Below are 24,852 nucleotides of genomic sequence, written 5' to 3' on the forward strand. Positions count from 1 at the left end.
CGAGCGGGGCGGGAGCGGCAGCCGGTCTTTCGACCGGCTGCCGCCCCCGCCATTGTAATAAAAGAAAAAAAAAAAAAAGTCCCCTGATAGGCTACGTGACGATTCACGTAGCCTATCACGGCTAGATTTGCAAAGTCAGCCGTGATAGGCTACGTGAATCGTCACGTAGCCTATCACGGGTGACTTAAAAAAAGAAAAGAAAAGTGTGTACGGATAATGGCGGCCCCCATAGGGAGCCGCCATTCCCGTTCCTTATTTGGTCGCTGTAGTCTACGTAAATGTTTACGTAGACTACAGCAACTAAATAAGGAACGCGAATGGCGGCTCCCTATGGGGGCCACCATTCACGTACGCGCTTTTTTTTTAAAGTCACCCGTGATAGGCTACGTGACGATTCATGTAGCCTATCACAGCTGACTTTGCAAATCTAGCCATGATAGGCTACGTGAATCGTCACGTAGCCTATCAGGGGGCGTTTTTTTTTTTTACTTCCGCGTTCGCGGCCGGGCGAGGCGAGGCGCCTCCTCCCCGGCCTGAATTTCGGCCGGGCGAGGCAGGAAGCCTCCTCCCCGGCCTGAATTTCGGCCGGGCGAGGCGGGAAGCCTCCCCCCCTGGCCTGAACTTCGCGGGGGGAGCAGCGAAGCGCTCCCCCCCACCGCAAACAAACTGCGAGAAAAGGTAAGTGACTTTCGTCCACCCCTACCCAGAATGCAGGACACAGAATAATGGGCTCAAGTGACAGGAAGCCAGATTCTGGCTGAACATCAGGAAAAACTTCCTGACTGTTAGAGCAATATGACAATGGAGCCATTTCCCTAGGGAGGAAAGGGATCTCCCATGCTGGAGGCATTCAAGATGAAGCTGGACAGCCACTTGTCAGGGATGCTTTGACCTGGATTCCTGCATTGAGCAGGGGGTTGGACTCGATGGTCCTGTAGGCCCCTTCCATCCCTACTATTTGATTCCCTGACTTCCGTCCAGCAGGGAGGTAGTCGGACATGTGGCAATAACTGCAATACACTGGATAACCTCCTCCTCACTTCTGGCTTTCTACCTTCATAAGTGGGTTTTTTTTTTCACTATTTCAGTGTGTTTTTCTTGAAAACTTAATTGGTCCCTATGAGAAGGTGGGGAAATTATTTATATGTGTTTTTTTTTACAGTTCCTTATAGTGAGTATGGAGTTAGGAGGGAAGAGTTCTATGATTGTACGGTTCTGTCATTTTTTCAGATTATGCACTTTCTTCAAAGGAGATGTGGAGGTGACAGAAATCACTAAACATTAAAACACATTTTCTTCGTCTTTGGAGTATCATGCTCCAATTGCTACAACAACTGATCAATGTTCAGCTTCATGTCTAATGCCAAACCAACCGAGGGTGGAAACATGGTGTTTAAAAAAACTATGCATAGAAAGGTGAGCCAATGCAAACATCGAAGTATATTATTCTTTTATTATTTAAATAAAAGGTTTCTTCAGGAAATGGTGAATAGTCTGAAAACTAGTAAACCACCAAATTGTGCAATCCCCAATGGTTTTTATGCAGCAAATATTCACAGGTGAAATGGCTGTCTCTTCTCCTTTCCCATGATCTTCCCACCCCATGCTAACCCCAGTTTGCTCTGCCCTTTTTCAAGCCTCTGAATGCTTGAGCTACCCGTACAGTTAGAAATCGTCCCTTCTGGACAACAATCACATCTGTAGCAGCAAACCGGCTTTTCCTCTCGAACTTTTCTCAGGTGCCCTCAAGAGCCCCCCTTCACACACTTCGCAGGGGGAAACACCTAAAAGGGGAGAGAGGGCTTTAACATGCAATGGATAGTGCACTAAAAAGGACTTGGAGTTACTTAACAGAGTTTCCCATTACACAATGGATAGGATCACCATTTCAGACAGTCAAAATATTTCCTGCCTCTCCAGGGTTTCAGGCAGGTGTCTGTTTCCAACTGTATCTGGAGATACCAAGGACTGAACCTGGGATTTTGCATGCAAAGATGGTCCTTTCTCACTGGACAAGGACCCCACCCAGGACTCAATAGGCATTTTGTCTTATCTAGAAAAGACCTTGCGTTCTCAATAGGGGTGTACGTAAGCCCATTTACCTGGCTCCGCTGGGTTCTGCAGGTGGGGGGAGGCGCTCCATCCCTCCCCCCGGAATCCTCGATGGGGGGGAGGCGCTCCGTGCCTCCCCCCGGAATCCTGGCCTGCCGGCTCCGTTTCACGGCCAAGCCGTGGAGCTGTTGGCTGGCTCCGGTTGCCCACAGCCAGACATCCGGCCGCTGGGCAGCCCTGCAGGGATGCAAATGGTGGCTGTCGTAGCTGCCGCCATTTGCGTCCCTGTAGTGAGCCGTGATAGGCTACGTAAATACTTACATAGCCTATCACGGCAGGGGGAAAAAAAACCCAGCGTACGCAAATGGCGGTAGCCACCGCCATTTGTGTATGCTGGGTTTTCCCCCCCCTGCCGTGATAGGCTACGTAAATACTTACGTAGCCTATCACAGCCTCCGGAGGTACGCAAATAGCATAAAAAAGTATTTACGTAGCCTATCACGGCTGAAGAGGAAGAAGCGAACGGTGGCCACCGGATGGCCGCCATTCGCACAGCAGTGCAGACGGGAGCAGGTAAGTGCTCCGTTTTGCACACCTTTCGTGGGTTGGGGGGGCGGGGGCTTCATTCCGCGACGGTTTTCAGGGGGCCGAATGTACTGGCATTCGGTTGAGGAATTCTCTGACATTCCTAGTTCTCAAGCCATAGAACTACAACGTTCTTCAGTTCTCCCATGTCATTCACTTCAACCCCTCCTGTGTAGCCCACACAATTGCATCAGAGTGAATGATGAAGTCTTGCCAGGGGGGACTAATGGATCCACCTGTCCAATGTTGGTGTGAGCAAAAGATTCATTTGGGAAGAAACTCCAGTTCACAAAATCGTATCTCTCTCCTTTTGTAAAGAAAGAGACTTCATCTCCAACACTGAACATTCCTCAAAGTGGCAAGAATCTGAAATGGAAGAGACATTTGGAAAATGGGATAAGTTTGAGCGGGCTCCATTGTTTAGTTTAAGACTAAAAATGCAAATTCCATAGTTTAACTATGCACCGTGTGAAGAAGTACTTCCTTTTATCTCTTCAGAATCTCCCACCAATCAGCTTCATGGGGTGACTCCGGGTTCTAGTATTTTGAGATAGGCAGAAAAAAACCCTCCCTATCCGCCTTCTCCACATTTGGTACACCGCTATCATGTCTCCCTGTACTCCCCTTTTTTCAAGCTAAACAATCCCAGATGTTGTAACCTTCCTTCATAGGGGAGATCCTCCAGCCTCTTGATCATTTCAGTTGGCCTCTTCTGCACCTTTTCCAGCTGTACAATATCTTTTATTGCCAGTTTTATTCTCAATTCCTTTTCTAATTATGCCAAACATGGAGTTCGCTTTATTTAAACCAGCCGCAAACTGGGTTGACATTTTCATCCAGCTGTCCAGCACAACCCCAAGATCTTTTTGTTGGTTGGTCACCGCTAGCGCAGATCCCATCAGGTATACTTGAAGTTGGGATTTTTTTTGTCCCAAAGTGCATCACTTTGCATTTGCCTACATTGAACCTCATTTGCCATTTCGATGCCCATTCTCCCAGTTTGGAGAGATCCTTTTCGAGCGCCTCACAATTCCTTTTTGTTTTAGCCGCCCTAAATAATTTGGTGTCGTCGGAAAACATGGACAGTTCACTGCACACTCCTTTTTTCCAGATAATTTATGCAGAAGTTGAATAGCACTGGTCCCAATACAGATCTGTTTGGGACCCCACTATTTACATCCCTCCATTGGCAGAATTTACCATTTATTCCTACTCTCTGCTTTCTGTTCTTTAACCAGTTACTGATCCATAAGTAACTGCTGTCCTCTTATTCCGTGACTGCTAGGTTTGCTCAGGAGTCTTTGATGAGAGACTTTGTCAGAAGCTTTTTGGAAGTCCATTTTGTTGCGTTCTCTTGGATCACCCCAGTCTACATGTTTACTGACACTCTCAAGGAACTTTCAAGGTTAGTGAGACAGGATTTACCTTTGCAGAAGCCGTGCTGATTCATTTCCAGTAGGGCTTGTCCTTCTGTTGTTGTTGTTCAGTCGTTCAGTCATGCCCAATTCTTCATGACCCCATGGACCATTGCACGCCAGGCCTTCCTGTCCTGCGCTCTCTCTCGGAGCATGCTCAAGTCCATATTCATTGCATCAGTGATGCTATCTAGCCATCTCATCCTCTGTCGTCCCCTTCTCCTTTTGCCTTCAGTCTTTCCAAGCATCAGGGTCTTTTCCAGAGAGTTTTATCTTCACATAAGTTGGGCAAAATGTTTGAGCTTCAGCTTCAGTATCTGTCCTTCCAATGAGCACTCAGGGTTGATTTCCTTTAGGATGGACTGATCTGACCTCCTTGCAGTCCAGGGGACTCGTAAGAGTCTTGTCCAGCACCACAGTTCGAAAGCATCAATTCTTCGGCGCTCAGCCTTCTTTATAGTCCAGCTCTCACAGCCATACATTACTACTGGGAAGACCATAGCTTTGGTTAGACGGACCTTTGTCGGAAAGGTGATGTCTCTGCTTCTTACTATGCTGTCTAGGTTTGCCATAGCTTTCCTCCCAAGGAGCAAGCGTCTTTTAATGTCATGGCTACAGTCACCGTCTCCGGTGATCATGGACCCCAAGAAAATAAAATCTGTCACTGCTTCCATTTCTTCCCCTTCTATATGCCAAGAAGTGATGGGGTCAGATGCCATGATCTTAGTTTTTTTAATGTTGAGTTTCAAACCAGCTTTTGCACTCTCCACTTGCACCCTCAACAAGAGGCTCTTTAGATCCTCTTTGCTTTCTGCCATTAGGGTGGTATCGTCTGTGTATCTGAGGTTGTTGATAATTCTCCCGGCAATCTTAATTCCGACCTGTGATTCATCCAACCCGGCGTTTCTCATGATGTACTCTGTATATAAGTTAAATAAACAGGGCGACAATATACAGCCTTGTCATACTCCTTTCCCAATTTTGAACCAATTATTTGTTCCATGTCCGGTTCTTACTGTTGCTTCTTGACCCTCGTACAGGTTTCACAGGAGACAGGTAAGGTGGTCTGGTACTCCCATCTCTTTCAGAATTTGCCACACAATTTGTGATCCACACAATCAAAGGCTTTAGCATAGTCAATGAAGCAGAAATAGACGTTTTTTCTGGAATTCTCTTGCTTTCTCCATGATCCAGCGAAAGTTGGCGATTTGATCTCTAGTTCCTCTGCCTCTTCGAAACCCAGCTTGTACTTCTGGTAGTTCTTGGTTCGCATACTGCTGAAGCCTAGCTTGTAGGATTCTGAGCATCACCTTGCTGGCATGTGAAATGAGCGCAATTGTACAGTAGATTGAACACTCTTTGGCATTGCCGTTCTTTGGGATTGATCCGTCCCCCCCCCCCGAAATTCTGGCCGGCCGGCTCCGCTCCGCAGGGATTCTGCGGAGCTGCCAGTCGGCTCCGCCAGCGGCCGGACATCCGGCCACTGGCTAGCAGGGACGCAAATGGCGCTGGCCGTAGCCACTGCCATTTGCATCCCTGCAGTCAGCCGTGATAGGCTACGTAAATGTTTACGTAGCCTACCACGGGTGATTTAGAAAAACCAACAAAACATGTGTACGCTATTTGCGTTCCTTATTTAGGTACGTCTTAGTCTACGTAAACATTTACGTAGACTAAGATGTGCCAAAATAAGGAACGCAAATGGCGGTGCCCATGGGCACCGTCATTTGCGTATGCACATTTTTTTTCTTTTAAATAAGCCGTGATAGGCTATGTAAATGTTTACGTAGCCTATCACGGTGTTTTTTAAAAATCTAGCCGTGATAGGCTACGTAAATCTTTACGTAGCCTATCATGTTTTTTTTTTTTTTTAACTGGAAATGGCAGCAGCGGCGACAGCTGGTTGGAAGACCGGCCACTGCAGCCGCCGCCGCCGAACTGCCGCCGAACCGCTGCCGGAGCCACCGCCACCAGGAAGGTCCACCCAAGGTAGTTCCCGTCCTGGGGGGGGGGGCTGGGGGGTTGCAGACTGTTCTGCCACCAATTTCAGGGGACCAAATGCGCTGGCATTCGGCCTCCCCAAGATTTGTGGTGAAATTCTCTGACATTGCTAAGTGGACCACATTTTGTCAGAGCTCTCCGCCATGACCTGTCTGTCTTGGGTGGCCCTGCACGGCATAGCTTATGGCTTCACTGAGTTACTCAAGCCCCTTCGCCACACCAAGGCAGTGATCCCTGAAGGGGATGTCCTTCTAGAGGCTTCCTATTTTTAACTTTAATAATGTCTTCAACCAATTTACCCTGTTAAGCTAACTGGCCAGTAATTTCCCAGATCACCCCGGATCCCTTTTTAAAAATTGGTGTTACATTGGCCATCTTCCAGTCTTCTGCTACAGAGACTGATCTTAGGGACATATTGCATATTTTGGCTAGAAGATCAGCCATTTCATATTTGTGGGTTTTGAGAAGTAATTGCCTCAGTTCCTTATACTTCCTTCCTGAAAACATCAGTTCAGACACAGGTATCTGTCCTATATCTTCTGCAGTGAAGGCAGATGGAAAGAATTCATGCAGCTTCTCTGCAATCTCCTTGTTCTCATTTATTTCTCCCTTTTTTGTGAATCTTTTTTGTGAACCTTTAAGGTATTGCAAGACTCCATTTTATTTCTCTGAAGACAAAACTTTTTCTTACTTAACAGATGCATTGCTGGCTGGATATAGTCACACAGTAGCCACCTGAGATTTCTGGCGACCACCAAGGACTTTCTGCTTGAGCATTGGGTTCGGTGTCTGGATGAAATTTTCACCTCTATCATCACTGTGAACAACCAGAACCAGCCCAATCCAGGTCCAATGGAAATGCAGGAGCAGCCTGACTTGGCCAACATACTGAGGGACTTTACAGGGATTATTCTGGTTGAAGGAGGAAATTCCCTTTTCTCTCCCTCAGCATGGGTGACAAAGCTGTAACTGAGCTGAAGGCAGGAATTTCCTGTTAATGTCTCGCACAAAAATGTTGTGGCATTTTAAGAACTAGCCTATTTCTGCTTTCATGGACTCCTATGCCTGACCTTAGATGCATGAAGGGCTCTCCAGAAGGAAGATGCCCATTTTTAAAAAAGGATATCCAAATATAAAGTGAAGCTCTGTGAGGTTTTTAATACCCCCCCACCTGCCCCCAGTGTGGATATCACAACAGAGGTCAGGGTGCCATGCAGGTAGCCTGACACTATTTCTTCCTATTGCAATGAATGGGCCCTTCTGTCTATATGCTAGATATATGACTCTTTGTAAGCAACTGTGTGGCTTTAGGGACCCTCCCCAAGGAGAATGGTTTGGTTAGGGATGTCAGAGAATTCCGCCACGGATCTCAGTGAGGCCGAATGCCAGCGCATTCGGCCCCCTGAACTCCGTGGCAGAATGGCCTGCCACTCCCCCGCCCCCCCATGTATCCCCCCCGGGACGAGACTTACCTGGGGTGGATCTTCCGGGCGGTGGAGGCTTTGGCGGCGGCTGAGGTGGTGGCGGCTGTGGCAGCTGGTCTTTCGACTGGCTGCCGCCACCGCCATTTCCAGTGTTGGTAAAAAAAAAAAAAAATCATGATAGGCTACATAAAGATTTACGTAGCCTATCATGGCTGGGTTTAAAAAACAACAACACCACAACGTGATAGGCTACATAAATCTTTGTGTTGCCTAACATGGCTGGGTGAGTTTAAATACAAAACAAAACCATTTGCGTTCCTTATTTTTGGCCGTCTTAGTCTACATAAATATTTACGTAGACTATGACGGTGAAAATAAAGGGGAACGCAAATAGCTTAGCGGGAGCTATTTGCGTCCCCTTTTGATTCGCTGTTTTAGCCTATGTAAAGATTTACGTAGGCTAAAATGGGGAATCAAAAAGGGACGCAAATAGTGTAAATCTTTACGTAGGCTAAAACGGTAAATCTTTAAAAGGTAAATCTTTACATAGAAAAGGAAATGGCCGCCGCCGCCATTTGTGTACGTGGGTGTTGTTGTTTTTTTTAACTCACCCAGCCATGATAGGCTACGTAATCTTTACATCTTGAATGTAAATGCTCACATTGACACAGGTGAAAGGGAAGAGCCTGACAACTCAGGTCAAGTCCAATTGGCCCACAAAGAAGCAAAGAGTGATGCAAATCTGTTTTTCTCCCTCCAAAGTGCAAAGGGGGCCCAGTGTTATTGGGATGCGGTGATTTCTCTTGCCTGGAATTATCAAAATGACAATAATTCTTGATGAATCCTCCAGGGATTTCCATCCAGCAAAGAAATCCTGGAGAAAACATGCTTAATATAAGTATGCCAGGAGCTCGTCAACGTGGGGCTGGGGTGGTGTCTGGTCACTTGGCATCTGCTCTCTTCTTGCTGTGATCGAATTCCCCTGCCAGGGCATCTTTCTCTCATTCTCTTTGTCTCTGACCTAGCAGGGAAGGTCTCCCTGTGCTGCTGATGATTTGGCTGCTGCTGCTGCTATTTTGGCTCCTGCCTCAGGCCACCCAGAGGCTGCTGAGGACCACGTGCCCCCTGACCTGGCCGTCTAAGCTGGAAGAAGATTATTACAGGCCGGGAGACCTCATTGTTGGTGGGAATTTACACCTTGGCACTTATTATTTCCATAAGTCAGAAGACTTCCGTAGATTACCTCAATTACACATATCCAGTATTCTTCGGTAAGTTTCCACCAGAGAGATCTGGGAGAGGGGCTTGCCTGCTTTGCTCTCAGATGGGAAAGCTCCTTCCAGGGAAATGCATCAGCAATGCTGCTGATGTTTATATCTCTTGGTTTGAGATGACACTCCTAGAGGCCTGTCAGGATTTGCTTCGACCTGTAAGGAGAGTCATAGACTTGAGGGTTCTTCTTTTTTCTTTTTTTGATATAATAATTTTCTTTTTTTAAGAAAACAACAACAACAACAACATAAACACACAATACACATACACTAAAGTATCTCTTAAGGTTGTAAGATATCTAACTTTGGCTCCCCTTACACAACAAATGCTTATTATTATTCTCTACTTCTTATCTTAGTTGTATATCATACATTGAGTTCACGGACATTATCTAATTTCTCTCCTAATTTTTTACAACAACAACAACAAAAGAAAAAAAAGAAAAGAAAATGAACCATCTCAAAGTTCAAAATCCACATACATACATAGATATCATTTTTCTCTATTTCATGTACAAATTCTATAAAAGGTTTTCAATGTAACAGAAATGTTGTTGTTGATACTTATTATGTTGTTGTTGTTGTTGATACTTATTAATTATAATAGTAAGTTTTGCCATCTCTGCCAGCTACATCATTTTCATGATGCATTCGCTCACAGTTGGTATTGTTTCATTCTGCCACTTCTGTGCATACAATAACCGTGCAGCAGTTATCATGTAGAGAAAGAGGGTTCCCCACTTCTCTTTTATGTGTTTATCTGTTAGTCCCAATACAAAAAGTTTCTGGCTTTAATTGTATAGTAGTCTGTAATAATCTTTGAGCTAAAGACTGTATTCGTTTCCAAAACATTTTAGCTTTTTTACAAGTCCACCATAAAGGATAAAACGTTCTATCTTGATCTTCTCATATTCAACATTTTCCAGAAACACCCTCATACATTTTAGACAGTTTAAACAGTGACTTATACCATCTATACATCATCTTATAAAAATTCTCTTTAAGACTTGTACATAAAGTACATTTTAGATCTTTTCCCCACATACTTTCCCACTCTTCCATTGATATATTATGACCAACTTTTCGTGCCCATTTCATCATACATCTTTTACTTGTTCATCCCCTGTCTCATACCTTAACAGTAATTTATACAGTTTCGCAATGATATGATCATCATTTGTACACAGTGCTGTTTCAAACTCAGATTCTGTTTGTTCAAATCCATCATTTTTCCCATCTATTTTAAACCTTTCTTTAATTTGCAAATATGAAAACCACTGGGAAACATGACATTCTTCCAATAAGCTTTCCCTTGGTTTTAACTTATATTCCCCTTGTGACAATTCCAGTAAATCATTGTATCTTATCCATTTATGTGTGCTATCAAATTCTCTTCTCTGCATTGCTTCTTGTGAAGATATCCAACTTGGAGTTTTTGATAATACCATAATTCATATTTATTCCAAATTCTTAATACAGTCCTTCTTATATAATGAGTATTAAAATCTGCATTCACTTTTGTTTTATCATGCCACAAATCACCATGCCACCCATATCTCAATTCATGTCCTTCTAGTTCTAAAAGTCTTGTATTTTTCAATGTCACCCATTCCTTCATCTACATCAAGCAGCAGGCAGAAAAATAGGTTTTCAAATCTGGCAATCCCAAGCCACCTCCTTCCTTTGCATCTTGGAAAATTTGTATTTGAACTCTTGGATTTTTTGCTTGCGATATCAACTTCGTTGTATCTCTCTGCCACTGCTTGAAAGGTAAATCTGATGTAATAATGGGCATCATTTGAAACAAACAAAAAAAAATTCTAGGTAATACATTCATTTTAACCGCTGCAATTCTTCCCAAAAGTCATAGCTGTAATTTTTCCCATTTTCATCGGTTGCAGCAGCTCTCCAGGGTGTTAGGCAGGGTCTCTCTCTCTCTCTCCCAGGATAGACTGTATATGCCAAGGATGGATCCTGGGACCAGAAACCTTCAGAGGAGGCATTCCATCCCTGGACTATGCTCCTTCCTCTAAAAATAAGACAGTGTTTGAGTCCTCATGGTTCCAAATAACAGGCACATTTGAAGCAGAAGCTGTTTTAACACTGCACTTCTCACCAGTTCCGTTCGGATCCTCACCCACCTCCCAATGTCCCTCTCTCCACTACAGGTCGATAGTCAAGAACTACCAGCACTTCCTGGCCTTGGCGTTTGCCATCACAGAGGTCAACAAGGATCCGGCTCTCCTTCCCAACACAACGCTGGGCTTCCGCATATATGAACACAAGGACCTTGCCAGATGGATGCATCAGAACAGCCTCTCTCTGCTTTCCACACGGGGGCAAATGATGCCCAATTATAAATGTGACCGGCAGGATAAACTGCTCTCCATCATTGGGGGTCTTGACTCCAAATCTTCCAGACAAATAGCATCCCTAACAGGCATCTACAAGATCCCACAGGTAAGGCGATCCATCAGGGGATGGATATGAGGGGCCTGCAGAGCTCAGGATCACCAAGAAGGACAGGGCAATCCCTGAAACAGATTTGCCCTTGCAGTGCCTGAGTTGCCTGTATTCTGGATTGGAGGGGTTGGGGGCCCTGGCTAAGCTGCCATTCCTTGGTGGTACCAGGTATCCCAGATAGCTACTGCACGACTAATCCCACCCAGCAGAGGGCCTGTTCTGTCAGAAAAAGTGTGTGGACTGGGAGAAATCTGACGGATTCTCTTGACACCTTCAAGAGTCATAAAAGAACAAGGTGCCTCAAGACTAAGGCAGCTACCCCTTCAGAGCTTGGGGGAGGCCCCACTCACATGACAATGTAACATTTGTCTGACGTTTATGTATAGGGCTATTGATTCCTACTAGTCCTGATGGAGAGGACTAGATAGACCTTTGGTCTGATTCGGCAGGGCTCTTCTTATATTCATATTTCCGTATAAAATGCCCCATGTTTCAGCCACGCACCATAGGATGTCAACAGAAAGAGTTTGGAGTGGGGGCACTTCAGGGATGTCTTTTTCAGCCCCACTAACATTGCCTCTCATTTTCTATCTTGTCTGTCTTGATGCCTTCCCATGAAGAATGGATACAGTTTCATCAAATGTGGTTCAGTGTAACCAAGTGTAATGTGATGTATGTAGGGGCAAAACATCCCAACTTCACCTACAAGCTGATGTGATCTGAGCTAGCAGTGACTGACCATGAAAGAGGTCTCGGGGTTGCGGTGGGATGAAATTTCAATGAAAATGTCATCCCAGTGTGTGCCTGCTGTGAAAAAGGAAAAATCCATGTGTGGCATAATTGGCAAAGGAGCTGAAAATAAAACTTGCAAGATCACACTCCACTGATACAAATCCAGGGTGCAACCACACTTCGAATCCTGTGTACAGTTCTGGTCACCACACCAAGGAAGGACATTGCAGAGGTGGCAAAAGTGCAGAAAAGGGCAACTGAAATGATCAAGGGGCTGGAACAACTCCTCTATGAGAAAAGTCACAACTTCTGGGATTGTTTATCTTTGGAAAGAAGGCGAATAAGGGGAGAAACGATAGAGGTGTACAATAGGGATGTACGAAAGTCACTTACCTTAACGTGGATTATGTTGATGGTGCAGAGGGAGGCGTTCCATCCCGCCCCCCGGAATCCTCGACGGGGGGGGGGAGGCGATCCGTTCCTCCCCCCCGGAATCCTCCACGGCTGGCTGTGCTCCGCGGCAGCTCTGCGGAGCAGCCGGCCAGGCCCAGGCAGGCCAGAGCCGTCCGCAGCTGGATTTTTGGCTGCAGAGGGCTCTGGGAAAACAAAAACAAAAAAACTGCGTACGCAAATGGTGGCAGCTACGGCCACCGCCATTTGCGTTCCTTATTTTTGGCCATCTTAATCTACGTAAATATTTACGTAGACTATGACGGCAAAAAAAAAGGGGAACGCAAATAGCGTAGCGGGAGCTATTTGCATCCCTTTTTGATTCACTGTTTTAGCCTATGTAAATATTTACATAGGCTAAAATGGCGAATCAACAAGGGACACAAATAGCGCCCGCTATGCTATTTGCATTCCCCTTTATTTTTGCCATCATAGACTACGTAAATATTTACATAGACTAAGATGGTCAAAAATAAGGAACGCAAATGGCGGCAGCTACGGTTTGCGTACGCGATTTTTTATTTATTTTTTAAACCCAGCCATGATAGGCTACGTAAATCTTTACATAGCCTATCACGTCGTTTCTTTTTTTTTTAACCCACGCAGCCATGATAGGCTACGTAAAGATTTACGTAGCCTATCACGTCGTGTTTTTTTTTTTTAAACCCAGCCATGATAGGCTACGTAAATTTTTACGTAGCCTATCACCTTTTTTTTTTTTTTAACAAGACTGGAAATGGCGGCGGCGGCAGCTGGTTGGAAGACCAGCCGCCGCCGCTGCTGAAGCCACCGCTGGAGGCGCCGCCACCCAGAAGATCCGCCCCAGGTAAGTCTCATCCCAGGGGGGATCCGCGGGGGGGCGGGGGGTGGCAGGCCATTCCACCATGGAATTCAGGGGGCTGAATGCACTGGCATCGGCCTCACCGAGATCCGTGGCAGAATTCTCTGCCATCCCTAGTATAAAATGACGCCTGGGGTGGAGAAAGTGGATAGGGTGACATTTTCTCTATCTCTCATAATACTAGACCTGGGGTCATCCCATGAGGATGAGCAATGGGAGATTCAGGAGAGATAAAAGGAAGGACTTCCTCACACGGCGCATAGTTAAACTGTGGAACTCACTTCTGCAACATGCAGTGATGGCCACCAATTGGGATGGCTTTAAGAGGGGATTGGACACATTCCTGGAGGAGAAGGTGATTACTGGCTACCCATCCTGATGCCTGTATGCTGCCTTCAGTGTCACACTGTATGCCAGTTGTGGGGAACTTGCACTCATGTCCTGCTTGTGAGTTTCCCACAAGCATCTGGTTTGCAACTATGTGAACAGAATGCTGGATGAGATGGACCCTTGGTCTGATTCAGCAGGACTCTTCTTAGGTTGCTATGAACAAACTATTGTAAATGGGGAGGGTCAGAAAGCCCCCAATACATTTCTAGAATTTAGACACAAGACCCCAGTCACTGGAAGGCTACAAAATTCTTTCGGGTCACATGCATGGTCACCCTGACATTTGGGGGTGATACCCACACATGGGGGAGGCTTAACAACATCACAGTGCTTCACTTTATATTTAGATATGTATTTTGAAAATGTCCATCTTCCTTCTGGGGAGCACTTTATGCATTCAAAGTCAGCTTTGATAAGTCTAACCCATTTGGGGTGGGTTAGGGTATTTAAAAAAAAAAAATTATGGTAGCATTTTATTGTTTTAAATTGTTTTATGGTGGGTTGTACATCGCCCAGAGTGGCTGGGTGACCAGTCAGATAGGCGATTAATAAATTTAATAAATAAATAAATAAATAAATAAATAAATAAATAAAGTCAATGGAAATTATTACTGTGCTAAATGCCCAAACATTCTGCTACAACAGACTCATAGGAAATTCCTTCCTTCAGCTTGGTTATGGCTTTTTGGACCCTGCTCAGGGAGGGGAAGGGCCATTCCCTGCCTTCTATCGGATTGATCCCAGTGAAAATCCTCAGTATGTGGGCTTAGTCCGGCTGCTCCTGTATTTCCACTGGAACTGGATTGGGTTCCTTGCTCCCGAGGGTGACAGCGTTGAACATTTCATCCAGACACTGACCCCAATGCTCAAGCAGAATGACATCTGTGTGGCCATCTCTGAAACATTCAATCCAACGGACCCAGTTTATCGGCGTCAGATAGAAAGTGGATCTATTCCTCGTTCTTGGTTTGAGCCCCAAGTGATGATTTTCTTTGGGGACTCCAGTGTTATCGGACAATTAACACTGTTGTTGAGGAATCATGAAAGAAAGACCAGAACCCCATTTAGGAAAGTTTGGATCATGACATCCTATTGGGAAATGGCTGCGGCAGGAGCCCCCTCAGGTGGGTGGTATCTAAAAATCTTCTATGGTGCTTTGCACTTCAAAGTCCACACAAGGGATGTGCCAGAATTCAAGCATTTTCTAGGGGCATTAGATCCACTCCAGCCGCAAGGAGTTGTCCTTCTCCGTTTCTGGTGGGAAAGGGCATTTAACTGTCTGTTTCTGAAATCAGGCCAAACCTCTCCACGAGGAGAGAGAAACTGCACTGGGAAGGAGAAGGCAGAGGACCTGCCACACGCCATGTTCGAAATGAGCATGACAAGTCACAGCTACAGGATCTACAATGGTGTTTATTCTGTGGCACACGCATTGCATGCTGTGTCTGCATCCAAACGTGGACTGATGGGGGGAGGCAAGAGGTTCCTGAACATCCAGCCGTGGCAGGTAACATCGTCTTTCACCCTGGGCAAGCTTATGAAAGCACCTCAGTGGTCTCTCAGTGGTGTGATCCTGGAAGCAAATGGGGGGCTGGGGAGAAGGGGCATCAGCCTTTCTTAAGCTCTGAAGAAGGACATGTCCCCATGGAAATGCCTCTGTGGCCATCCTTTCCTTTAAAGAACACTGGAAAGGGAGTCCGGGATAGAGGAGATTCATGGCACTTCTGGAATAATTTTACAGTTGCAACTATGAATAGTGAGGTGGGAGGAATTCTTATCCATAAAGTGGCATCGTTCCCCAGAACACCCCTGCGAAGCAAAGAGCAGACAGCTCCCCCCCCCGCTTAGGTTCCATCTTGACAGCCAGCTGAAGAACCCCAGATGTTGCTCTCTTTGCTGCTCTGAGTAAAACCCCTCCAGCTCCCACACAAAGATAGGAGGGAGTGTTGTAGCAAGTAGGCACCAGCCAAAAAAGTCTGAACCATTTGGCAATAACATGTAATAATGAAGTGCAGGGAAAATAAAGTCTCCTAACTTGATGGCAATTACAGAGCTTTAGATGATGCCAGAACTCATTCACAATTTCCCCCATTTTCTAAGTGTCTTTTGCTTTTCAGATTCTTGCCTCTTTGAGGAGCATCCGCTTTAACAACAGCGCTGGAGATGAAGTGTCTTTCATTGAAAATGGCAAGAGATGGGATATCCTGAACTGGATCTTCTTCCCAAATGGATCTTTTTATTCTGTGAAAGTTGGGGGAGTGGACTCAGGGGCTCCCCCAGGCCAAGACTTCACCATTCACCCTGATGCGATTGCGTGGGCGACAGAGGTGGGTTTGAAGGGAATGTTCCGAGGTCCTCCTTACACCCCTGTTGGAACATGAACGTGGCAGCACAGAGGCACCCAGCTCAGACAGAGCTGCAGGACGAGGTCGTCTTCTCTGTGCAGAGAGAGGTATAGAGCTCCGTCTCTCTCTCTCTCTGCACTGAGGGGGAAAGTGGATGGGACGAACTTGCTGATATGATGGGAAAGGGGAGGAATTTGCTGGGTGGAGGCTCCCTGTCCCCTTAGCCTTATCAGGATACAGCTAGTTCTGGCGTTAGGATTGGTGTCTCCCAGAGGAGCCTCTTTTACGATTGTGCTGAGAGATTTGGCCCTCCTGTTGGGGATACTGCAACCTCGTCTGCAAGTTAAAGGAAGGGGGCAGTTCAACATTTAGCTAGTCAAAGCATTGCCATAGCTGGCCTTAGGACTCTATAGCCCCCAGCGGCCTCCTGTTTCTTTCTCCCCTCCCACCATTCTCCATTGCTGGGAGTGCACCTGGCTTGCTCTCTCTCCTGCCTGAACACAGAGAAAATGATGGAACAAACTCTTGTTGTGAAACTGCAAGCTGTGCATGCATTATATGCAGGATGACGTGTGAGTAAAGCTGTTCTATTTCTTAATTAAAGGAAGAGTATGGCCGCTATATCTTCTTTAGCCTTCATGTGACTGTGGGACTGGCAAACCCGTGTTCTGCTTTGCCTCTCTCTGCTAAACTGCCTTTCTGATAAGATCCAGCGATACCATGTATTTCCCATCCCCCCCCCTGAACTCATAATCCCCTCCATCATGCAATGGGAGACTCTGTTGAGTAGCTACATTCAGTGCAGTTGTTTCAGGTGGAAATCCTCTACCATTTGCCTTTCCCCTTTCAGAAGGTGCCCGTTGCAAGATGTGTGGAGCGGTGCTCTCCAGGGCACCGGAGAAGAGTTCCAGAGGGGAAGCCGGTTTGCTGCTACAGATGTGACTGTTGTCCAGCAGGGACGATTTCTAACTCCACAGGTACCTCCGACTTTGAGAGCCATATAAAACTGCAGACCATACTGGGGTAAGAGTCAAGTGGGGACAGGGGGAGATCATAGACAAGGGGATGTGTGCCATTTCCCCTAGGAATATTTTCTGTATAAATAACATTTTGGATGGCGTACCTCTGTTGTTTTGTTGTTGTTGTTGTTGTTGTTCAGTCATTAAGTCATGTCCGACTCTTTGTGACCCCCATGGACCATAGCACACCAGGCCTTCCTGTCCTCCGCTCTCTCCTGGAATGTGCTCAAGTTCATATTCATTGCATCGGTGATGCTATCTAGCCATCTCATCCTCTGCCGTCCCCTTCTCCTTTTGCCTTCAATCTTTCCCAGCATCAGGGTCTTTTCCAGGGAGTTTTCTCTTCACATTAGGTGGCCAAAATATTTGAGCTTCAGCTTCAGTATCTGTCCTTCCAACGAGCAGTCAGGGTTGATTTCCTTTAGGATGGACTGATTTGACCTCCTTGCAGTCCAGGGGACTCGTAAGAGTCTTCTCCAGCACCACAGTTCGAACACATCAATTCTTCGGCACTCAGCTTTCCTTATATTCCAGCTCTCACAGCCATACATTACTACTGGGAAAACCACAGCTTTGATTATATGGACCTTTAATCACCTCAGCAAGGTGATGTCTCTGTCTAGGTTTGCCATAGCTTTCCTCCCAAGGAGCAAGCGTCTTTTAATTTCATGGCTACAGTCACCGTCTGTGGTGATCTTGGAGCCCAAGAAAATAAAATCTGTCACTGGTCACTGGTTCTATTTCTTCCCCTTCTGTATGCCAGGAAGTGATGGGGCCAGATGCCATGATCTTAGTTTTTTAATGTTGAGTTTCAAACCAGCTTTTGCACTCTCCACTTTCACCCTTAGCAAGAGGCTCTTTAGATCCTCTTAGCTTTCTGCCGTTAGGGTGGTATCGTCTGCATATCTGAGGTTGTTTACTATTCTCCCGGCAATCTTGATTCCGAGCTGTGATTCATCCAACCCGGCGTTTCTCATGATTTACTCCAGTAGTGCTCGGTTCGCATACTGCTGAAGCCTAGCTTGTAGGATTTTGAGCATCACCTTGCTGGCATGTGAAATGAGCACAATTGTGCGGTAGTTTGAACACTCTTTGGCATTGCCCTTCTTTGGAATTGGAATGTCAACTGACCTTTTCCAGTCTTGTGGCCACTGTTGAGTTTTCCAAATTTGTTAGCATATTGAGTGCAGCACTTTAACAGCATCATCTTTTAGGATTTTAAATAACTTAGCACTAATACTGTCATCTCCACTAGCTTTGTTATTAATAATGCTTCCTACGGCCAACTTGACTTCACTCTCTAGGATGTCCGGCTCAAGTTCAGTGACTGCACTATCATGACTATTAGGGACATTCAGATCTTTCCTATATAGTTCTTCTGTGTATTCTTTCCACCGCTTCTTAATCTCATCTGCTTCTGTTAGGTCCCTGCCTTCTTTTTCCTCTATCATGCCTATCTTTGCACAAAACGTTCCCTTGAGATCTCTGATTTTCTTGAAGAGATCTCTAGTCTTTCCCATTTTGTTGTTTTCCTCAATTTCTTTGCATTGTTCATTTAAGAAGGCCTTCTTGTCTCTCCTCGCTATTCTCTGGAAATCTGCATTCAGTTGCATATATCTTCCCCTTTCTCCCTTGCTTTTCACTTCCCTTCTTTCCTCAGCTACTTGTAAAGCCTCCTCAGACAGCCACTTTGCTTTCTTGCTTTTCTTTTTCTTTGGGATGGATTGAGTTGCTGCCTCCTGAGCAATGCTACGGACCTCAGTCCATAGTTCCTCAGGCACTCTGTCTATCAGGTCTAATCCCTGAAATCTATTCCTCACCTCCACTGTATATTCATAAAGGATATGTTTTTGGTCATACCTGAATGGTTTAGTGGTTTTGCCCATGTTCTTCAATTTAAGCCAAAATTTTGCAAGAAGAAGCTCATGATCTGAGCCACAGTCAGCTCCAGGTCTTGTTTTTACTGACTGTATAGAGCGTCTCCATCTTCGGCTGAAAAGTACATAATCAATCTGATTTCGATATTGACCATCTGGTGATGTCCATGTGTAGAGTCGCCTCTTGTGCTGTTGGAAAAGAGTGTTTGCTATGATCAGCGTGTTCTCTTTACAAAACTCTATTAGCCTTTGTCCTGCTTCATTTTGTACCTCAAGGCCATGCTTGCCTCTTATCCTGGTGATTTCTTGTCTTCCTGCTTTAGCTTTCCAATCCCCTATGATGAAGAGGACATCCTTTTTTGGTGTTAGTTCCAGAAGGTGTTGTAGGTCTTCATAGAACCGATCAACCTCAGCTTCTTCGGCCTCAGTGATTGGGGCATAGACTTGAATTACTGTGATGTTGAATGGTTTGCCTTGGATTCGTACTGAGATCATTCTATCATTTTTGAGATTGTAGCCCAAAAGTACTGCTTTTCCCACCCTTTTGTTGACTCTGTGCTACTCCATTTCTTCTAAGGGATTCTTGCCCACAGTAATAGATATGATGGTCACCTGAATTAAATTCACCCGTGCTTGTCCATTTTAGTTCGCTGATTCCCAAGATGTCAATGTTCAATCTTGCCATCTCATGTTGGACCACCTCCAGCTTACCTTGATTCATTGATCTGACATTCCAGGTTCCTAAACAATATTGTTCTTTACAGCATCGGACTTTTCACCACCAGACACATCCACAGCTGAGTGTCCCTTCAGCTTTGGCCCAGCCACTTCACTCTTTCTGGCGCTACTTGGAAATTCCCTCTGCTCTTCCCCAGTAGTATACTGGACACCTTCCGACCTGAGGGGCTCATCTTCTGACGTCATATCTTTTAGCCTTGTGATACGTTCCATGGGGTTTTCTTGGCAAGAATACTGGAGTGGGTTGCCATTTCCTTCTGCAGTGGACCACATTTTGTCAGAACTCTCCATCATGACCTGTCCGTCTTGGGTGGCCCTGCACGGCATAGCTTATGGCTTCACTGAGTTACACAAGCCCCTTCGTCACAACAAGGCAGTGATCCATGAAGGGGACCTCTGTTGTTTACTTCTGTGCGAAGTATTCATGTCTTCCTCTAGAAATCTATTCAAATCATGAAATAAGGACTCAAAGGAAATTACTATTACTCAAAACTGGCTCCAGTTTTCTGGCTCCAGTGGTCCTGGCTCCCCTTTTCATATTTATTTTGGAGCCATGTTCCCAACCTCGGTTGTTTCGGCATCAGACCTGAAGTGTTTGGGGCAGAACATTGACCAGAGCAGGTGGTTGGTCATCCTTTGTCAACTGGAGGACATTACTCCAATGCAGGGATACTGTGGGTGCCCAACTGGGTCTGAAAGTCTGTTGTACTCCTCCTGCCCCACTCGCCCTGCAAACCCAGCTCGGCAAGCCCCTGTGATGTGCTGGACCCAACTGCTTGTTCCCGGGGCCTTCCTGTTCTCCAAGTGAATTGCCATTTTAATGCATGATGTGGCCTCTAGTGTTTTGTATATCTAATGTTGCGCACAATGGTGGCTGGAAAGGGCCATTTCCAAAACATTAGAGGCCTGTCCTGTTGTGGAAATGGCCCTTTACAGCCACAGTTGTGCACAACACTAGATATATGGAAACTACAGCCCCCATCTCACATCAAAATGGTGGCGCCCATGGGGGAGTTGGCAGCTGCAGGGCACTTCTGGACCAGGGATTGTGCAGCCAAGCTTGAGTGGGTGGGCAGCAGGGGCAGCTCCTCAAACGCCAGGCAACCTCTGACTGGGATGAGTCCATCTGCCCCTACTGCAATGTTAGACGGTTTCCCCCTTTTATCTGTAGTGATTTTTGCAATCTGTTCCCCAGCCTCTGCACCAACACAGCTCCTCAGAGGACATTTTGTCATATTAAGTTGATGAGAGATAGTATTTTCCCTATATCTTTGCCCATTCAAAAGATACTGCAGGTGACGGAGCATGACTGAGTTCTTAAATTTGCCAGGTTTTCATTTCTAGTTAGGGAATTTGTGATTTTCTTCCTTGCAGAATATTGAGCATAAGTCTGGGACTGTGGCAGATCAGGCAAAACTTTCCTATCTGCATCATCTCAGCCCTTCATCATCTCACCAGAGTTAGGAAGTTCAGTAGTGCGAGGCCTCCAAGAGAATTCTGGAACTAGAGATCCCAATGGCTAATGCAACACAGCTTAGGTTTCTGACCCATGAGTAGTGAAGGGGTCTCACCTCTGGGGTTTGCCAATGAGTGAAAGCAGTGCCGGACAATTAGAGAGGGATCATTAGCACCCTTTTACCGATTAAGAAGGAATCCAGATAAGGAGGCGCCCATGTTACAATTAGTGGCATAACAGGGCCAGATGGGCCATTAGATAAGTGACAAGATACCTTAGATCATAAATACCACAAGATATGTAATACGAAGACAAGCTCACAGGACAGAATGATATCCAAGAAATCTTCCAAGATCACTTCGAATTCTGTTTCTGTCTTCCAGGGCATTAGCTATCCGGCCCAATTTTGTGTCATCTGCAAATGTGATCAGCATTCCCTGCACCTCCTCCTCCAAGTCATTAATGACAATGTTGAAGAACACTGGGCCCAGGACTGAGTCCTGTGGTACCCCACTCTTTACCTCTCCCCAGTTTGGGAAGATCCCACTGATAAGCACTCTTTGAGTCCGATCCTGTAGCCAACTGTGGATCCACCTGATCATTGCTTCATCTAGCCCACTTTGCTCACCAGGATATCATGGGGCACTTTGTTGAAAGCTTTGCTGAAGTTGAGGTATATGATGTCCACAGCATTCCCACAGTCCACAAGGGAGGTTACTGGATCAAAAAATGAGATCAGATTTGTCTGGCAGGGTTTGTTCTTGTCAAATCCATATTTGCTTTGAGTAATCCCTACATTGTTTTCAAGGTGCTTACAGATGGATTGCTTTATCACCTGCTCCAGAATTTCCCCAGGGATTGATGTCAGACTGACTGGTCTGTAGTTCCCATAATGTTGGATACTTGAAATGTTTGAATTCATGCATGCGGAAGCTCTTGTATTTAGTGCTGTTATGCTGATACTTTGTAGTAAAAAGACAAAAAAAGACAAATCTTGTCTGACAGTGTTTCTTAAGAAATAGAATCTGATATCACCCATCTTGAGAGTGAAGGATTAAGCTTGCTCTAAGATGGTTTTGAGGGGGTTCCGTATATGTGTGGTTCATCAGGTAACACAACATTGCCTTCATACTGGTAACATATCTTGAGAGAATCTCAGAACCAGGGCGTATGCCACAGGACCGGGGGTAGGGGGTGGAGGTGGGATCATAGGGGGAGAAAAAGTAGCATTTTGTAACTTTTCTGTTTCTGGTATTCTGATGGCCAAAGCTTAAACAGAAAATTATCAAAGGTGTAAAGTAAGGTAGAGAATGGCTATTTCCATCCCTGTCTTTGAGGGCTGAACAAGGCTCCACATAATGAACATTGAGTCATGATTGCGATATTTCAATCGTTATTACTCATTCCAGATGCAGCTCGCTGTGCCCCATGCCCAGAAGATCAACACCCAAACAAGAACCAAGACCAGTGTATCTCCAAGAAGATCCACTTCCTTTCCTATCAAGAGACACTGGGGCAAATCTTAGCTTCTCTAGCTCTTTTCCTCTCCTTGATCACGTCTCTAGTACTGGCAACCTTCCTTCAACACCGTAACACACCAATTGTCAAAGCCAACAACCGAGAGCTCACTTATGTCCTCCTCATCTCCCTCCTGCTCTGCTTCCTCTGCTCCTTCCTGTTCATTGGCCAACCCACAAAGCTCACCTGTCTTCTGAGACAAACTGTTTTCAGCATCATCTTCTCTGTTGCGATTTCTTCCATTTTGGCAAAAACTGTCATGGTAGTTCTGGCCTTCATGGCCACCAAGCCAGGAAACATGGCCAGAAAACTCTTGGGGAGACAACTGACAAACTCCATTGTCCTGGCCTGCCCCCTCATCCAAGCCGTGATCTGCACTTTCTGGCTGATGACCTGTCCACCATTCCTAAATGTCAACTTCCATTCCCTGCCTGGTGAGATTGTCGTGGAATGCAGCGAAGGCTCAGTCACCATGTTTTACATGGTCTTGGGTTACATGGGTTGTCTGTCTCTTGTTAGCTTCGTGGTGGCTTTCCTAGCAAGGAAGCTGCCCGACAGCTTCAATGAAGCCAAGTTTATCACCTTCAGCATGCTGGTGTTTTGCAGCGTTTGGGTCTCCTTTGTGCCCACCTACCTGAGTACCAAGGGGAAGTCCATGGTGGCTGTGGAAATCTTCTCCATCTTGGCCTCTGGGGCTGGTCTCCTCAGTTGCATCTTCCTTCCCAAATGTTACATTATTCTCCTGAGGCCCAGTCTCAATTGTAAAGATCACCTAATAAGGAGAGGAACCTGTCATTAGAATACAGTCTTAAAACAAACCTCTGCTAATTCATTTTCCGGTCAATCACTCACAATTCAGCTTTCAAGTTGTTCTTACAGGATTTATTGTGATCCTGATTTGTTTTATTTTAAAATGAAACCTTCTAGTTCACTTCTGTATTGCTGTCTATTTTTATACTGACTGAGAGGAATGGTGTTTTGTTTGTTAGCTTAAAGTTATGGAAGGCTTTAATATTTTTATAGGGTTGGGGTTGGTCTGAATGACCTTTGGGGGTACTTTACAGAGCCCAAAGACTCTGAGTGCAAAGAGATTCAGAGTCCTGCCCAACTGTGTAAGTCTTGGTTCTAAGATTTCCTTAGGTAGAGGAGATGCCTAGAGGCAAGCCCTCTTAATGACATGACAAGAGACAGATGATAGCCCATAACCTTCTGTTAGTGTGTTTCAATGGGAGATGGGATGGGCCAAGAAATTGTTGGTGGGCAGAGGTGTCACGACTCATCCTTTCTTTCCCGTCACTAGACTCTTCTGGAGGATGGTGACTGTTCTCTTTCTCTCTCCCTGAGGAATATCCTGATTGCCTTTGGTGTGAGAATAGAAGCCAGCGAAGCTCATGTGTGTCTTGGACAGTCTGTGCCATAAGTGGATCTGAAAAGGAGGTAGAGGGTTGACTTTGCTCTCTGCAGCAAATCCTGTTGGACTCAGGGGTCACCCTGGACATTGGAAGGGGAACAGGGCCCTGTTGGAGTGTTAATGCTGTGGTTCATCACCTTATGCTCACCCTGTATTTATGCATAAATAAAATGTCAATCACAGAGGTCTCCTTGTATGGAAAATGAACCATGCCTACATGTTGGAACCCCTGAAATGTCTCATTGTTCAGAGTTGGGGGACCTGCACATAAAAACCTGCAGCCCAATTTGTTACATGGATAAACCACTTGCTAGAATGTTTTGTTTTAAGCAAATTGTTAAAAGACCATTTAAGGCATTTGACTGAGTGGAATGTTGTCTTGTTTCTTTGTGTGTTTATTTCATGTTATGGGAACTGCATCCCAATTTGTTAAAGCTGTATATTCAGCACCAAATATTGTAATGAACAAAGAACTGATGGGAATACAGGATTGTCCCCTTATACCATTATTGGTTTCCCTGGGCATCAGACCACCTGCTATTGCATTCCTCCTCTTACCCCACATATACGGTACCAAGATAAATACGATTCAGATGAAAGCCACATTGTCTGCAGATCATGTCCTGACATATCTGACCCAGCCGGACTGCTCTTTATCAACATGGTTTGAGGAGATTTGTAAATACAGCTCCATCTTATATTATCAAATGAACAGATCTGCCACAGGACTTATCTCTACAAAGTGATAGGATCATGGAGAGAACTGAATTCTATCAAATCAGAGTCTTCAAACTGCCACTCAAGAAGGCTTTCAGTACGCAATTGCCAGGCCTCCTCCACAGGGTTTGAGAAGATTTTCAGCCA

At 45.5% G+C, this 24,852-nt stretch overlaps 1 protein-coding gene across 1 annotated transcript; it reads left to right on the forward strand.

Moving 5' to 3' along the window:
- The first annotated feature begins 499 nt into the window (after nt 1–499).
- Nucleotides 500–24,468, forward strand: LOC146340940 (vomeronasal type-2 receptor 26-like). Its single transcript, XM_084808231.1, has 7 exons — nt 500–678; nt 1,231–1,416; nt 8,506–8,748; nt 10,917–11,208; nt 15,742–15,951; nt 16,820–16,946; nt 22,469–24,468. The coding sequence occupies exons 2-7, from the start codon at nt 1,361–1,363 to the stop codon at nt 23,374–23,376; spliced, it is 1,836 nt and encodes a 611-aa protein (XP_084664357.1). The 5' UTR covers nt 500–678; nt 1,231–1,360; the 3' UTR covers nt 23,377–24,468.
- Nucleotides 24,469–24,852: the final 384 nt, after the last annotated feature.

Source organism: Heloderma suspectum, chromosome 6, assembly GCF_057233095.1.
Source record: "Heloderma suspectum isolate Gila_16-S chromosome 6, 16-S_ref, whole genome shotgun sequence".
Classification (NCBI taxonomy): Eukaryota; Metazoa; Chordata; class Lepidosauria; order Squamata; family Helodermatidae; genus Heloderma; species Heloderma suspectum.